Source organism: Balaenoptera ricei, chromosome X (assembly GCF_028023285.1).
Source record: "Balaenoptera ricei isolate mBalRic1 chromosome X, mBalRic1.hap2, whole genome shotgun sequence".
NCBI classification, from domain to species: domain Eukaryota; kingdom Metazoa; phylum Chordata; class Mammalia; order Artiodactyla; family Balaenopteridae; genus Balaenoptera; species Balaenoptera ricei.
The window spans coordinates 10,217,409-10,235,508 of NC_082660.1; the positions used below are offsets into that span (position 1 = coordinate 10,217,409).

At 46.6% G+C, this 18,100-nt stretch overlaps 1 protein-coding gene across 2 annotated transcripts in view; it reads left to right on the top strand.

Moving 5' to 3' along the window:
* Window positions 1–747: 747 nt before the first annotated feature.
* The window catches only part of PRPS2 (phosphoribosyl pyrophosphate synthetase 2), a 32,138-nt gene continuing 14,785 nt past the window's right edge, over window positions 748–18,100 (top strand). For both annotated transcript variants that reach the window (XM_059911011.1, XM_059911010.1), the window contains exons 1-4: window positions 748–974; window positions 6,245–6,428; window positions 14,223–14,321; window positions 15,378–15,502. In XM_059911011.1, coding sequence (XP_059766994.1) covers window positions 853–974; window positions 6,245–6,428; window positions 14,223–14,321; window positions 15,378–15,502 — 530 coding nt within the window. In that variant the 5' untranslated portion in view covers window positions 748–852. The remainder of the gene's footprint in view (window positions 975–6,244; window positions 6,429–14,222; window positions 14,322–15,377; window positions 15,503–18,100) is intronic.

The window sequence follows — 18,100 nt, forward strand, 5'->3', positions numbered from 1 at the left end:
CGCCCTTCCCTCACCCTCCCTCTGTGCCCAGCTAATCTGGTTCATTGACTCTCCCCCGCGAAGCAGGCCAGAAAGGTCAAGATTAGGGCCTGGAGCTCTCCCACGGAGCCAGGCCCCCCAGGGTTTCTCATCCCACCGCCCTCGGTGTGTAGCAGCCCCCGCCTCGCAGCCCCCGCCTCGCAGCCCCCGCCTCGCAGCACCCTCGGGCTCTTCCTCCAATCCTCCTGCCCCTCCCTCTCTCGCTCCTCCAGCTACTCCTCCCGCCCCCATCCTCTCCAACATCCCTTCCCCTCCCGCCCCCGCTTCCTCCCTTTCCCTTCCAGCTCCTCCTCCCCCGCGCCGCTCCCTCAGTTCCTCCTCCTCCAGCTCCTCCTCCGGGTCCTGTTGCGGCACTTTCCCACTCCACCTCCGCCTCCAGCTCCTCCTGCCTCAGATCCGCCTCCTCCAGCTCCTCCTACCCGGCTCGCGGCTGCGTCTTCCCGCTCTTCCCACCCCGCAGCTCCTCCTCCCTCAGCTCCGCCCCTCCAGCTCCGCCTCCGGGATCCGCGGCTGCGCTTTGCCGCGCCTCCGCCCCCTCCAGCTCCTCCTCCGGGAGCCGCGGCTGCGCTTTCCCACTCTTCCCACCCCGCAGCTCCTCCTCCCTCAGCTCCACCGCCTCCAGCTCCTCCTCCTCCAGTCCCGTCCCTCCCGCTCCGCCTCTCCCAGCTCCGCCCCTCCAGCTCCGCCCCCTCCAGCTCCTCTTAGCTCCGCTCCTGCCGGTGTCCGCCAGTCGCGCTTTCCAGCTCTCGCCGCCGGCTGCCGTGTTACCGCCGCCTCCGCCGCCCCGCGCCGCTTGGAGCCCCGCGCCTGACCATGCCCAACATCGTGCTCTTCAGCGGCAGCTCGCACCAGGACCTGTCCCAGCGCGTGGCCGACCGGCTGGGCCTGGAGCTGGGCAAGGTGGTCACCAAGAAGTTCAGCAACCAGGAGACCAGGTGGGGGCCGGGCCGGGGAGGGCGCTGGGCGCGCGGCTGCGGTGCCGGGCCGGCGCCGGCGCTTACCTGGGACCCCCTCCGCGGCTGCACGCTCCCCCTTCCGGGGCGGGACGGCCACTACGCGGCCTCCGCGCCACCGCCGCGGCGTCCGGGAGAAGCCGAAGAGGGCGGCCCCAGCCCGGAAGAGCGACCTCCGGGCGGTCACAGGGCACGAGAGGAGGTGGGCGCAGCTGGCGGGAACCGCGGGGCACGCGGGGCACGCGGGGAGGGACGGGCCTGGGCGTGCTCGCCCCGAGGTCCGCGTTCCTGCCTGGCCGATCCCAAACCACGGGCGCGCGAGGGAACGTCCCGCCCACGTCCCCAGCCCCGGCTGCGCGCTGGATTCGCCTGGGGCCGTTGAAAGTGCCTCTTACCCGCCCTGCCCCAGAGATTCCGGTCCGAGGGCTGCGGGGTCGGCTTTTTAAAAGCTCCCAGGTGACAGTGCTGAGCTGCCAGAGTGCAGACTTCTGAGTTCTCCAGAGGCTGTGGTCCTGCAAAGGGTTTAAAGAACCTGAGAACTCCAGGGCTCACGTGCTGGGATCCCCTGTGCTAACTTTTCTGCTTCAGAGATGATGGACCTTTTCTTTTCAGCTTCTTCGTCGTCCTGGGACTCTGCTGTGTCCCGCAGCAAGGCCATGGCTTGAATGTAACTGCTGCCCATGTCTCAGGTCCACAGGAAGCGGTCGCCTCTGTTCAGTGAAGTCAGGCTGGTGGCCCCCTCTGAAGCTGGACCAGCGTCTCCTTTTTTTCCACTTGCCTGAGTCCACGCAGCTCTTGACTAATTTCAAGTTGGTCCCATTTCTCCCCCCCTCCTTAAATATCTTCCACTGTACTCACTTACTGATCTTTTTTTTTTTTTTTTTTTTTGAGTTACCGATCATTTTGATATCTTTGGCAAAGATTCAGTTCAGCCAACATTTCCAACAAGCGGTGCTGGAACAATTGTTGGCAGCTGCAAAAAAACCCAAAAAAAGTCCATCCATACTTCCCACCATTTCAAAAATGAACTTGAAATGGATCGCAGGCCTAAATGTAAAACCTAGAACTAGAAATTTCTAGGAGAAAACATCGGAGAAGAAGCTTGATGCCCTTGAGGTGGGCAAAGATTGCTTAGATACCGAGGGGTTATTATTATTACATAGAGAGAAGGTGGAGGTTGTTGTTTTCAGCTTGTTAGGCTACGGGAAACCCTTCTTCCAGGTGGGAAATCACCACTGCACAACCCTGATGATAATATAAGTGAAGAAACATTTGTGAATGAGTATCAGGTGGTGTTAATGCACGAGTCCTTCAGCTAAAGAATTCCACTTGGCAGAGTTTTATCCAGAGGTCTCAGAGGAAGTCCAGGGCTCTGGAGAAGGATAGTGTATTCAGGTTTGAATGCCACAATATCTGGCAGTCCTGATTAAGTTGCAGTAGCTTTCAGAAGAATGGGATGATAGTTTGTCTCCCGGAGGCGGTGTCATATAAGTCAAGGAAAAATTTTTATTTGGTTTTGAGTATTTTATAACTACCACTCAATAATTAGAAATCATGAGGTGTCAGAAACCACTCAGCATGAAGTCTGGGAATTGCTATATAGTTACATTTTACGTTTTTAATATCTAGACTATAAAAGGTTAACTTCCTGACTTTTCTCTTTCCCATGAACTGTCTAGGCCCAGAGGTTGATTTTTTTTTTATAAAGAGGACTCCCTGTACCAGACACTGCACTAGAGATCCGGTTTTTACCGTGTGGTCCTAGAGGTGAGAAGCAGAAGGGCAAAAGGAAGAGAGAATTGATACAATTCATGTTCAGGGGCCCCTTCCTGACTCTCTCCCTGAACCAAGACCAGAAATCTGGTTTGGCGCCTGGTCCTGAACTCCTCCCGTTACCCATTTTAAAAACACTATCTAATTGGACACAGAGCCTCATGATTTTACCTTCTCATCTCTAAATTATTTAAGCTCTGCAGGAAGACATTGGCTTCAGCTTTACAGTTGATCACTGAAGTGCCACAGTGATGTCCTAGGACAGCGCTGATGATGGTGTCTGAAAGTCTATTGTAACCCGTTATGTTGGTCAGTTGACATGCCCAGAGCAGCCAGCTGGATTCTGAGACCCAAAGTTCTGGTTATCTGTTGTGTAACAAGTCACCCCAGAGCTTAATGGCTTGAAACTAATTGTTTATTTGACTCTCAGACCTGCATTTGGGCAGGGATCAGCAAGGAAGGCTTGTTTCTGCCGTGTGTGGTGGCATCTGGGGCTGGAGGGTCCACTTCTAAGCTGGCTCACTCACATGGCTGGTAAGTTGGCACTAGCTTTGGCCTGGGAGCTTGGTTAGGAAGCTCAGCACCTCTCCCCACAGGGCTGCTGGAGCTTCCTTATTAGAGCATGGAAACTGGGGTCCAAGCACAAGGATTCCAAAACACAGGAAGTGGCAGCTCTCAGTCTGTTAAGGCCTGGGCCCCAAAGTCAGTGCATCGTCACTTCTGCCACACTGTGTTGTCAAGCACGGAGTCCTCCCAGATCCGGGGGAAGAGGCCATAGACTGCACTTCTTGATGGGAAAAGCGTTAGTCTGTGGCCGTCTTTTAATTACCACACCCATTCGTTGTTGGCTCAGGTAAACTCATCAACCTTCTTATTTCAGGGTCAGTAAAGAACAGTGGACGCTGCCGCCTGGCCACAGTTTTTAAAAGGCCTAGAGTAAAGATCAGTCGTGACCATCTTTACGAGTAGAAGCAGGAATAGCTTTGGGGAGAAGTTGCCATGGTGATTGTATATATTTTCTGTCTTCCCCTGGACCGCTAGTCATATGGGGATTGAGGTTCCTTAGAAAAAAATAGGCTAAAGAAGCTGAAATTCGGGGATTAAACAGTCATAACACCAGGAGTTGTTGGCAAACCTTTTCTGTAAGAGGCCAGACAACATTTTAGGCTTCGTGGACCCATGGTGGCTCCAGCTGCTGTTGCATCTTACAGTTGTGTAGGTTAGAAGTCCATCACGGGTCAGTGTTCCTTTCTGGAGGCTCTTGGGGAGAATCCATTCCTTGCTTTCCCAGCTCTCAGGGGCTGCCTACTTTCCTTGGCTCTTGGCCCGTTCTTCCATCTTCAGGGCCAGCCACGTAGCACGTCTCTGACCCTACGTCAGTCCTCGCATCTCTTTCTCTGACCTCTTCTCTCTCCCTCTTGCATTTTTAAGGACCCTTGTAATCACATTGGGCCAACTAGAATAATCGAGGGTAATCTCCCTGTTTTAGGGTCACCTGACTAGTAGCCTTAATTCCATCTGCCACCTTGCTTCCCCTTTGCCCTATAAACGAACATATGTATTCAAAGGTTCTGGGGATTAGGACATAGACGTCTTTGGGAGGCCATTATTCTGCCCACCCCATTCTCAGCTCACGGGCTATAGATTATTGACCCCTGAGCTCTGTGATACTGTGATTTTCAGGTTGACTTCACCTCACAGTTGATGTGATGTTCACGAAGGCATTACACTTAGCTCCCTAGTACTCGAGTTTGGAGGGAGCATGCAGAATTCGGTCTGTCACGTGCTCTTCCCGAGGTCGGCATTGTAATCTTTCCATCCATGGCAGAGCACGTGCGGGGTTAAGTCCCACTGTTATCAAAACTCATTTTCAGATCCTGTCAACTTGAAAAATGGCATTTTTGTCTTCTAATTATTTAAAGTTGGGTAGAAGCTTCTGTTGATTCAGATAGACCGCTTGCTATATGGTATTCAAAATGCCATTTGTATTTACATTTTCTTTAGAAATAATTAGCTCTTTTAATAAAACAGTACCATTGGGTATAATGGGTTTCTGATTGCAAGAGACGGGATACAGGTAATTGTGTATGTATGCCAGTGTTGTGCTGACTCGTTCTCTTGTTGAACCCCCAGAATCCTATACCTGAAATACAGAAACTTTCTGGTAGGCAATTTTCAAAGACTTTAGCTCCCATTTGCTCTTTCTCAAGAAGCTACTGGAGGATGCCCATCAGTAAAACAAGGAAGTGCACCCAGAAAGGGCACAGAAAGTGGGAAATCGAGGGCAGGAGAGGGGTGGAGGGAATCCCAGGAGACAGCTGTGCACAGGTGGAAAGAGAGCCAGCTCAGGGAGAGACTCGGGCAGGCCGAGGAATGGAGATCGCGCTCGAGGCCTTTGACATTGACATTGTGGGATTTAGTTTGTTAGCCAAGTGTTGAGGCTGCCATTTGTATTCAGTACTTGGAAAACTTAGTAGATGAAGAGGTTGGATAATTTCCTCCAGGGTAAACAGACCCCCAAAAGTTGTGCATAGAAGGGAAATACAAACTTGGTTTTCAGTTTACTGTATGACTCAGCTCTGAATGGCACTGACACAGTTAAAATGTAGCTCTCACATTTAGTTGGAAGATGCTGATCTATGTCAGGAGGATGGCAAGATGAGATGGCAAGGCTGCACACGGGTGCGGGTGATGGGATGGGGAGGAGATAGAGGTAAATCCTCCTCCTCCGTAGTGAGAAGTCAACACGTGATGCCTAAGATGAAAAATCCAGATGAAGCAATACAAACGTAAGGGAGGGACTTTGAAGGTAAATATCTAAAGACCATATCAAGAGTTGAAATTGGCTGCCTCTGGGCTGTTTATTTGTTTTAAGCCTTACAGAACGATTGGAGTTTTTTAAGCAATGTGTATGTGTAACGTTAACGAAAGTGAAAAACTAAAATACAGTATTGAGCCAAAAAGAGTTAATGTAACAGGCCTGAGACAATTTCTAAAGAGCATATTGGGATCCCCTCATATACGAAAAAGGTCCCTTTGCAAGGTGGCCCTTTGCTGGCTTCTGGGAGCTTAGCTTTCGTGAGGTTTCCCGCCATTCCCTGTGGGAATAGCTCACTGTTGAACAGCGTAAACCACGTGGTTAACACCGAGTCCCTGGCCCCCAGTAAAACCCCAGGCGCTGAGTCTCTGATGAGCTTCCCCAGGAGTCAGTGCTTCACGTGTGTTGTCACAGCTCGCTGCCGGGGGAATTCACACGTCCTCTGTGACTCCACGAGAGTAAGGACTCTTGGAAGCTTGTGCCTGGTCTCCCCAGACCTCGCCCGTGTGACTTGTCCCTTCGCTGATTTTGCTCTGTCTCCTCTCAGTGGAAGAAGTCATACCCTCGAGGACCACCGCCTGCCAAGTCCTAGGGAATCACAACCCTGGGGGTGGTCACAGGGATGCTTTCCTATTAACGGGTGGCATCTTCCTTCCCCTAGCGTCGAGATTGGCGAAAGTGTGAGGGGAGAAGATGTGTACATCATCCAGAGTGGGTGCGGAGAAATCAACGACAACCTGATGGAACTCCTCATCATGATCAACGCCTGCAAGATCGCGTCGTCCTCCAGGGTGACCGCCGTGATCCCGTGCTTCCCCTACGCCCGCCAAGACAAAAAGGACAAGGTATGGGGGCGGGGCTCCTGTTGGAGGAACCTGCTCTGCCTTAACGGCTACATTTATTTTCTCACTGTGTACCTCTGAATCCCCGGGAAATGTCTGCTCTCTACTGTCAGGATGGAGTAAATATGCCTTCTCTGGTTGGCTTTACCAAAGGTTTGTCTTTGGACCAGCCATCACGTTAATATTTGTACATATAGAAACAGATAAAGTGTATTTTTGCAGGTATGAAAATACCATTACTATAATATGAAATTATTATACTTTACATATAATGAAAGTGGATGAAATTGTTGTGTACCTTTGTGGTGGGGGATAGAGCTAAACACAAACACGCACACACATTACTATAGTCCTTGTGATGAAATTATTCTGTATCTTTGTGGTGGTGGATAGAACTACACACACACACACACACACACACACACACACACACACACACACACACACACGTGACTATAAAACACTGGGGGAAGTCCTGAGCAGACCACTGGATTGTATCCATGTCAGGATCCCAGTTGTGATATCCTACCTTAGTTTTGCAAAATGGTACCGTGAGAAACTGAGGCAAGGTTGCACCATCTCAGCATTGTTTCTTACAGCTGCATATGAGTCTACAGTTATCTCAAGATACCAAGTTTAATTTATACCATTATCTCTTTTTAACCTTGCAAGAAGAATGAAGTTAATATTGTTGAATTATTCTTTTTGTAACACTAGCACTGTAGGAGGCTTTGTGAGTTTCTAGAAAAACTGAAGAAGATACGGCCTCTGCCTTCAAGAAGAATCAGAGAAGTTGGAGTTGGAGGGGAACTTGAAAGGGGATCGTATTACTTTGCTGGGCCTGCGAAAACAAATGAGCACAAACTGGGAGGCTTACTTAGAATGACAGAAATGTGCTCTCTCACAGTCCTGGAGGCCAGACGTCAGAGGTCAAGGTGCCAGCAGGCTGCACGCCCTCTGAAGACTCTGGGGCAGCCTTCTTTGCCTCTTCCTGTTTCTTTTGGCTCCTGGCATTCCTTGGCTTCTGGTAGCATCATTTCCATCTCTGCCTGTCTTCACATGGCTGCCTTCCTGTGTCTCTGTGTGTCCTTTCGTCTTTTATAAAAGGACAGTTATTGGATTTAGGGCCCGCCCTAATCCAGAATGACCTCATCTTGATCTTCACCTTAGTTACATCTGCAAAGACCCGATTTCCAAATGAAGTCACAGTCTGAGGTTCTGGGTGGACGTGAGTTTTGGGGATACCATTCAACTCTCTATGGGGAGCAACTCTTAAGCTGTTGTCCGCCTTGTATTTTATGAATAGATGGTCGGTTCCGCGGCAATCCTTTCAGTTCCATATAACATAAATCCATAAAACATATATTTATGGACATTGAAATGTGAATTTCAGATAATTGCCACATGCCATGAAATGTTGGGGTGTGTGTTGGCAGGGGCTGTGTGTGTGTCTGTCACTTTGTGACTTGGCTTTAGCTTGTGAGCTGCCCAAACCTGAGGTCCCACCTGTTCCTGTGAAGCATATGACCTCCCACTTGTCATTTATGGAGCTGCTTTTATTCTAAACTTGATTTGCAAGTTTTATGTGTGTTTTTAGCTGCTAAATTTCAATTTACTTCGTTTGTCCCATCAGTGTAATCTGTCGTCTTAGCTCTTCCTCCCATTTGTGTGTTTCCATGGGCTTGTTCAGCATCTTCATTCTTGTCTGTGTCATAGGGAAGCTCATATTCTGCTACCATTTCTCTTCCGTGTAACAGGAGGTTTAGTAAATTCTGTATTCTGTCATTTGTCATCAGATTTTCCTTTTATTTCTAGTAGCTTTTGCACTTGGCACTAAGATATTTAATACATTGCTGCTTCTTCGGTAAATTACTCCTTTTATTATTACTTGGCCCTTTCCCACTGTGTAACGATTTGGAACCCTAACTTGTTTTTTGGGTTTTTTTTTTTGGGTTTTGTTTTTTTCTTTTTTTTTTTAACCCTAACTTTCTTTTTAACTGATAGAAATATTGAGACACCTGCATTTTTTGTTTGCAAGTATCTGATTGGCAGTTACCTCTTGTTCCAAGATTGTATTTTCAAACTTTGCTTCTTATGTTTAATCATAATGAAGTCTTTGTCGCATAGAGAAACTAGCATGGTCTGCATGCCTGGTGTCCTTCCCCCACACAGGGGATGTGACGGCACTCCTGGCCTCTGGCCTCTACTTGCCAGCATTGCCCTCTGTCACCACGCTGACGGAGAGCCCTCCAGAGCTCTTGAAGCCCCAGTGGGCTTAACTGTTGTCTGGAACTGTGTTGTTCAACTGTCTCTTGATCCATGTTCCTATTGTTGGACATTGAGATGGGTTTTCTTTTGGGGGCCATTTTGAGTACCAGTTTCTTTCCTTCCTTTCACTGTTCCTTAGTCACTTTGCTGTAAGTGTGTTTCTTGGAAACGACATGGTAGCTGCTTTTCGTTTTTACCCCGATCAGACAGTTCCACGACTTTCTGAACTTAACCGCTGACGGAAGAGATAAGCTGGTCACCGTCAGCAACACAGAAGCAAGGCCATGATAGCAGTTGAGAGACGGCGCCAGTAGCAGCAGAGGGAATCTGGAGTTCAGAAATGGTGCGCCTTATTGTTGGAGAAAGCTGATAGCAGAAAAGGAATCACAGAGGCCTCTGTTAGTTTCCGATTGCTGCTGTAGTAAACTACTATAAACTGGGTGGCTTCAAACAACAGAAATGGATTCTCTCATAGTTGTGGAGGCCAGAAGTTGAAAATCAAGGTGCGGCAGGGCCATGCTTCGTCTGGAGGCTCTAAGGAAGGATCCTTCCTGGCCTCTTCCAGCTGCTGGCAGCTGCCACGTTGCTTGGCTTGAGGCCGTATCCCTCTGACCTCCGCTTCCATCTTCACGTGGGCTTCTCTTGCCTCTGTCGGATCTCCCTCTTTAAGGATACATACAGTAGCATCCAGGGCCCTCTGGGATAATCTCCCCATCTCAGAATCCTTAGTAAAACCACATCTGCAAGGGCCTCTTTCCAAATAAAGTAACAGTCACACAGGCTCCAGGGGTTAGGACCTGAGATCTTTGGGGCCACCATTCAGCCCACTCCAGGGGGCCTTGACAGGTCACTGATGTGTGAATAAGTGGGTATTTAGGGACAGTTCAAGCTCTGAGATAGTGTCATTATTACATCATTTATCATCTAAGTCAGGCTACTTGAGAGATGAAAGGGGATTCTGTGAATAATGATGCCAGGAAACAAGTGTTCACCCAACCGTCCCAGGTGAGTCTGACTCTTGACCACCCTTTGTATAGCCTGGCCCTTTGGGACTGACCTTGGAGACAGCCAGGACATGTCGATTGTTCTGGCACTATCATTTCTGACCTATCTCTAGTCAAGCTGACTCTTGTTGCAGTAAGGAGAGAGACTGTTTCTCTCACCATGCTGGTCGAAAGGGAAATCTTTAATTTTGTCTGTTATTTGAGGTGTGCTTTTGGACTTTTTAAATTGCTGCTAATAACTTTTCTAACTATTCATTTCTTTACTTAGACCAACTGGGCTGGCTTTGTATCAGGAAACTTTTGAAGTGAGGGTAACAAAGGATTTAGTAAGCACTTAAGAGAAATGGCCTGAGCCTATATGTAATTCATATACCAGCCAGGGTGAGTGATGAGGAGACCCAGGGTGATGGGGGAAAACACTTCTCCCCGCTTTTGGCTTCACTTAGGTAGGCTAAAGGCCACGTAGTGTTTGCATGTGATGGGAAGTCGTCGGCCACACTTGTTCTACGGGCTCAGAAAGAAATTCTCCTCCTGAGCCACTGGAGGAGCCCTGGGGAGCCCCACAGACTTGTCCTTTCCTTCCCATAGGACTGTACTGTCTATGGCGTCTAAGACACAATGGAATTCTGTGCAGTCGATCTATTTAGAGTTACCTGCAAAGAAGCGCAGAAAAAGCTAGAGCCTTTTAACCAGATTCAAAGCTCGTTTCATTATTTTTAACCTCACTGCTTGTTTTTAAGCAAGTGCTGCACATCTGTCAAATTTTATTTTTGCTCTTATTTGTATGTGCAAGAAACCAGGGGCAAGTTCTGACAGTGAAGGAAAGGTTTCATGATGACACATCAGCACAATGTAATACTAACATGGAAGAAAGATAACAATATAGTATTCATTGTAAAAAGTGTGGTGCAGGGTGGTCTGAGTTCTGGGGTAAGACTTTGGAGTCAGGTGGACTTGGGTTTGACCTTTAGTGCCATTATTTACTCTTGTTCTGTTGTGTCTTTAGTTTCCTCCTCTGGAAGTTAAGGATGGTATTTGGTACTATTTATAAAGTGCTTGGCACACAAGTGGGCAGACTTTCCCAAAAGAACCAGGTGTCAGATTGTTGAGGCTTTGTGTACCACTGGGACTCTGTTGAAATTGCTCCACTTCACCATTTGGTGTGAAAACAGCCATATTTAATATGTAAGCGAAGGAGTATGGCTGTGTTCCAATAAAACTTTATTTATGGACATTGAAATATGAATTTCACATACTTTTCAAATGTCACAAAATATTGCTTTTGATTGGTTTTCAACCACTTTAAAACCTAAAAACCATTCTTAGCTCACAGGTTGTGAAGAAACAGAGCATGGGCTGTCTTGGCCCATGGGCACCAGTCCCCTGACCTCTGCTATAGTGGGTGCTCAATAATTGCTAGTTTCCTTCCCTGCTAAGAATCGTATGATGTGGGCACAGCTGGAAATAATTACTTTTGAGGGGGTAGAAGACTTGGAGCTTTTTTTTTTTTTTTCCCCCAAATTTTCAAGGTTATGTTCTATTTTCAGTGATCAAATAGTTTCTTTTGATTTCTTAACTGGAAAATTTGAGGACAGTTGTGCTGACACAAATTTCTACAGTCTTGTCAATTTTTAAAGCCTGCGAAGTTTACGCTTTTTAGCAGGGCAGCAGCCGATACGTTAAATAAAATCTGGGCTCTCTGGAGAGACTTTGTCCAGGTTGGTCTGGCTCACAAAATATTTGACCTTTATCCATTTTTCATTAGAGGAGTCGAACGTTTTATCTTCGGTTGCTGTACCTTGACTACCTTTGTTGAAATGTCATACAAATTTTTCTCTGTCTTGGCTCTAAAGTCAGTTGAAACTTGTGAATCATTTTTCCTGCAAGATGCAGTTGGGGGTTGAGGCAAATTGCGAAAGACGGTCCAAAATCCAAATTTGAAAACAGAGTTTGAAGAAGAAGATCAGAAAGTATGAATTTAAAAATTACCCCTGGGACTTCCCTGGTGGCACAGTGGTTAAGAACCCGCCTGCCAATGCAGGGGACACGGGTTCGAGCCCTGGTCCAGGAAGATCCCACATGCCACAGAGCAACTAAGCCCGTGCGCCACAACTACTGAAGCCCGTGCGCCATAACTACTGAAGCCCACGCGCCTAGAGCCCGTGCTCCGCAACAAGAGAAGCCACTGCAATGAGTAGCCCGCGCACCACAATGAAGAGTAGCCCCCGCTCGCCGCAACTAGAGAAAACCCGCGTGCAGCAACGAAGACCCAACACAGCCAAAACTAAGTAACTAAATACATTTATTTAAAAAAAAAAAATTACCTCTGTGCTTTGGCTCTCAGAAGTAAGAAATGCTCAACGCCATGGAGAGGACGCCATGGAGAGCGGAGGACTCTTTTTGTAGGTTATCAACTTAGAGGAGGAGCCCCAAATTGATGAGCATTGTGAGTCAGATTCCCAGCTATCGATTTGTTCTTTCAGTTATCTTGGAATTTTGTTAGGCTAAATAATTCTCACAGTTAGTGAGGTGAGTGACTAAGCCTCGGAAACTTGGTGTTACAGAGATCCTGTTATTAAATATTTATCGAAGAACTGTCGTATGCAAGGTACAGAGCTGGGACTGCAGGTGATGTGGAAATCTCCAAAACCAATTCTTTGCCTTTGAGGGACGCATAGTCTAGTTGTGAATTATGCATCCTATGTAAAATATCTTCTGATGTCAGTCTTTAAGCAGGCGGCATAAGGTGGTCCCATATGGTGGGGACCAAATGCTGTGTCCCTTTAGAAGGGATAGATCATTTCTCTCGAGATTTCTCGGAGTACCTTAAAGTTTGGAGATTGGAACCAGATCTGGAGGATCAAACACATCAGGTCTGCAGAGATGCGGGTGGAATAAGGGTAAGGTGGGTGTGCAGGTGTAGATGGCAAGGCTTAGAGTGTTGTCCGGAAGAGGGAGAGAGCGGGCCCAGTCCCCACTGCGGGGAGGACCCCTCCTGGAGGCACAGGGATGGGGGTGGGGCAGACCAGGTCTCAGTAGCTAGAGCCGCACAGGCGGGAGGGCTTTTTATCCCAAAGGCAATGTGGACCAGAGCAGGGGAGCTAACACGATGAAAACGTGACGTAGTTGAGCAGGTTGAACAATTTTTAAAAAATTAGAAAACTGTTTCCCCATAATCTCACTTTCTAGAAACATCTACTGGTAACATTTGGGCTGTTTCCTCTCATTCTTTGTGTGTGAAAAAAATGTGTGTGTGTGTGTGTGTGTATTATCATCAAGTAATAGGTTTCTTTTTTATAAAAGAATGGTGTTATTAGAGAAAATAAAAATAATCTGTTCACATTGTGATATAATTCCTGTGTGTTTTTACATGAATATACTCTGTGTGTGTGTGTGTGTGTGTGTGTCTGTGTATTTAACAGAGATCATTTGTTACTATTTTGAATGAAATCTTTTTTGTTTTCAGCTTTGAGATATAATTGACATGTGACATTGTGAGTTTGAATGAAATCTTCTGTTAAGCTTACATTTCCTTTTCTGTGCTGTATAGGAATAACACTGTTCACAGCAGAATGCTGAACTCTCTCCCTAGGTCTCCTCACGCCTGTATAGTCCCTTGGGTTGTTTTGACGTGGACAGAGTTACTGTCTGTCATTTATGGTGTGGACCCTAAAGCTATGGAGAAGTTGGGTACCTTCAGAGAGGATACAGCATCACGCTGCGTCCGTTTCTCTGAATATCAAATTATCCATCGCCTTAAGGTGTTCTTTCTTGGATCTGGTTTTTGTCGAATTTGTAACAGCCTTCGCTCCCAGCTGTAGTGCAGAAACTCGTCTTTAAGGGCTGGCCTTGGCCTTCAGGGCTCTGCAGGATGCGCCCCTGCCTCTCTCCCGGCATCCCCTCACACTCTGTCCTGGACCACTGCCTGTAGCGACGCTAGGATTCGTTCCGTCCCTGGATGTGATCTCTCGGCCTCCATGCCGTCACATGGGCTGCTCTTGCTGCAACACTGGTTTCTGCTTCTGCTGGCCTCGCCTTAAAAAGCACTTTCCTCAGAGGGGCCTCTGACAACCAGTGTCTTTTAACTTGGTGTCCCTCATGCTCTTGTCTGTCTGTCTGTCTCTCTCCCGGGACCTGTTATTCTGCACAGTTGTCACAATTGGAATTATATAAATTGTGATATTACACGTATTTATGATTAATTATTTGCTTCTTTGATATTTGTTTTCTATACCCAGTGTCAGGCACACTGTCTCACAGTAGTAGATGTAAATAATTAATATTTGGTGAATAAAACGGGATGAGTATCTTTTGCTATTATAACCTATAACTTTCTTTATTAATGATGAAATCATTTAAATTACTAAGTTTAAATTATTGAAGTATTAATTTTGAATTATTAAGTTAATTTTCTTCATGTGTAATAAAGCATCTGTGATTCCTCTTTCTTCTATAAATCTTAGTGGGAGAAATCTGGAGGTCTCCATCTCTCCCCTGTTATAAAATCCGTGCCTTTATATTTTAGAGTCGTGCTCCGATTTCGGCGAAACTTGTGGCCAATATGCTCTCGGTCGCTGGGGCGGATCACATCATCACCATGGACCTGCATGCCTCTCAGATCCAGGTTCCAGCATTTTCTTTGTTGTCCTTGGTTATGGTGGGGGCTTAGTGCAAGTGGTTAAATCCTAACACCCTGTTAGTTAAATAATTTTTGAAGGAGGTAACACGACGTGTGTTTTTAAGTTTGTATATGGCAACTCTTGGATTTTCATCTTTTTTACTGAACTTAGAAATATATTTAATGTTGATATCGCCTGTCTCCAGCACCACCTTCCCTCTACTCACTTTTGGAGGAGCAGGAATGGCTTCTTGGTAGTAAACTATAATTCCATCTCAACTTCTGGAAAATAATTAGAATGGGAGAGTCATAATGTAGGTTTTTTAAAACTCTTCATAACTTAGTTCCGTAATCTGGTAAACAGGCCAAATTACACTATGCATACTCTGTGATATAGTGAATGTTGACTTATTTGGCTTATAATAAGGTGTTTAAGAAACAGCAAACCTCTCACCCACTGATCTACAAAACCATTCTCCTATTCCTTAGGATAGAGCTGATCATAAGATAACGGACCATGTCCCCGTATTGAACTGAAATCTGCTTCTGGAACTTATCTGTCTTTTGATTTAATTCTGTTTGAATTAAGAAAAGGGAGTCTGCACAGACATAGAAAAACGGTTACCAAAGGGGAAAGGTGGGGGGGGGGGGGATAAATTAGGAGCTTGGGATGAACAGATACACACTACTGTATATAAAATAGGTAAACAACAAGGGCCTACTGTATAGCACAGGGAACTATATTCAGTATCTCGTATAATGGAAAAGAATCTGAAAAAGAATACATATATATATATATATATATATATATATATATATATATATATATATATATATATATATATATATAAATAACTGAATCACTTTGCTGGACACCTGAAAGTAACACAACCTTGTCAGTCAACTATACTTCAATTTAAAAAAAAGAAATTAAAAAAAAAAGAAAAAAAGGGGAGTCAGTTGAAAAGGCTTCTTTTGAATAAAAAATTCAAGTTTTATTTCATGAAAGAGAAGATCTTTTTAAAAACCCCGTGATAACGTGACACCCGCTTCTCCCCTTAGGGGTTCTTTGATATCCCTGTGGATAACTTGTACGCGGAGCCCGCGGTCCTGCAGTGGATTCGGGAGAACATCACCGAGTGGAGAAACTGCATCATTGTTTCACCTGACGCCGGGGGCGCCAAAAGGTACTGCACAGGCCCAGGCGGCACAAGGCGGATTTCGATTTGTGTGTTTGCCGACTGCTTTTTCCTTTCCGTATGTGTTAGATGAGGAAGCATGTCTTAAAGTACTGAACAGTTTATTTTGCAAATGAGCAAGTAAGTAGCCAACAGGCTTCACCTCCAGAGCAGAGAGCTGTCATCTTTAACATTTCAACACTCATGAAAGAAAAAAAAAATACACACAGACATTTGGTTTTAGCAAAGAATGTTTTGAGTTTTTTAAGTTTTCATTTCTGATTATAAAAGCAGTGAGCCTAATTGGAAAATAAGGCTTTTACTTAACAACACGATTGACCAAGCTAGTTCTTCTTACTACAAACACTTAGAAATGGAAGCCAAAATAGAAAAATTTTTAAATCCGTGTCCACAGAGCAGCCAGAAAGAAAGGGAGATGTCTGTGGCCAAGAAATAAAGAAGGCTGACAGCCACGCTCGGGGTGGCCTGGGGTATGGGTGTCAGATCCAAGAAGAGGCGGGTGGCTTGGGAGAGGCTCATGCCCTCATGGGGGCCTCCAGAGAGAAGGGAGATGGCAGGGAGACCCCTCCTTGCAACCTGGGGAGGAAAGCCAGTCTTTCCCGATGCTGGGAAAATTGACCCCAGGCCACAGAGGCACGGCCGAGGGAGAATTCCACAAGCCCAGCTGTTCAGTAAGCACTCCCCGCTGAAGACCACCTCATTGTGCCTGACGATCCCAGTTAGGAAGCCGAGGGGGCTCAGCCCACAGAGAGCCACAGCGCCTGCAGATAACAGGGCGGCGGGCAGCCAGCCCCGTGGGCTCACAGGATAGTTGCTAGGCTGTAAAAGGAGGATGTTGGACCGAAATTGACATGGCACTAAAAGTATCAGAGCGCAGGTGCAGTGAATGGCATAACTAACGGTACTGAGCAGCAAATCCAGGGGGCTTTGCAGAGACTCAGGGAATTAAAGAGCAATCAGTACAGACATTGAGGATCGGGGTGAAGATGATGGAACGCCGATGCAGAGTGCTTTACTGTGCGCCGCGCCTCAGTGAGTCAGAGTCACCTTGTAGAACTGCGCAGCTGCTCTCTGTGGGGGGGGAAAGAGCGGAATGGATGCTCTCTGTGGGGGGGGGAAAGAGCGGAATGGAGTTTTAATTCCCCGGGCAGGGGCCTCTGTCAGGGAGGGAGAGGTGAAAGAGAGCTCCGTCCACCAGTCCTGAGAGAAAGCAAGGAAGCTCGTAAGTCTGTGCACGCTAAAAACCTGCCACAAGAGAGCGGTGACCATCAAGCTTGGGGACATCTTTAAAATGCAAATGCCCATCCCTCATCCCCTCCATGGCCAAGCTAAGGACCTAGAATCGAACTTAAAAGCTCCCCTTCGGGTGCAAGCAGCCCCGAGTGTTGTCTGCTTAAGACGACAGGGGAATGTGAGCAACATTTTGGAGTAATTTCTCTTGGAAATGCTTGCAGTTACCTAGAAACTTACTGAAGTCACACAGTGAAATCTGCAGGCGAATGCACTGGCCTGCTCGAAGGTTAGAGGGGAACACGTGGGTTGAGAGCATGAGATGTAACTTGTTTTTAGTAACAGCTTTATTGAGATGTAAGTCACATACCTCCAATTCATCCGTTTAAGGTGCGCAGGTCAGCGGTTTTTGTGTATTCAGAGTTAGGCACCTGTCACCACTGTCTAATTCCAGGACATTTGCAGTCACTCCCCACTCCCTCTCCCTCCAGCCCGTGGCCACCACTCATCTCCACTGTGTCTAGGGAATTGTCTCCCTGGGCGGTTCATATGGATGGATCATAAAATAAGTGGCTTTCGTGTCAGGCATATTTCTTTTTTTGACCAGAACAACTTAGTTTGATTGCTAACAGGCCAAAAGAATAATAGATTCCACAAACTTGTGTGGCCTTGTCTTTTCCCATCCCAACCCTATTTTTTATATATAGGGTGATGTCTCCCATTTTCTTCTTGAGGGGCCCCTATTCTTCCCAAAGTCAGAATTATGCTTTTCAAACATATACCCCCCTTTTTATTTCACACAGATGACAATATGCTGCACATACTTCTTTGCTGTGTTTTTTTAAAAGCGTGTTCCGCCTTAGCAACAGTTCCGCAGCTGTGCAGTAGGTCTGCTTTCTTGGTTTTCGCAGCTGGGTGATAGTCCCTTGGGTGCGGATGTAGTGATTCCTTTAACCAGTCTCTCGTTCCTCTTTAGTAGGTGCTGTTGTTTATGTTCTTAGGCACATTCCTGCAGCACGACACTCACTTTCACATTTCATATACTTGTACAAGTAGGATGCGTTCTTAGAACTGCTGTTGCCAAGTCCAGGGGCATGAGCTATTTAGGTTTTGATGCACAGGGTCAAAATTTGGTCTTTGAAAGAAGATAGACCATTGGGATTAGCAGATAAAACTACTATATATAAAATAGATAAGCAACAAGGATCTACTGTATAGCAGAGGAAACTATATTCAGTATCTTGTAACAAACCATAATGGAAAAGAATCGGAAAAAGAGTATATAAATATATATATATGTATAACTGAATCACTTTGCTGTACACCAGAAGCTAACACAACATTGTAAATCAACTA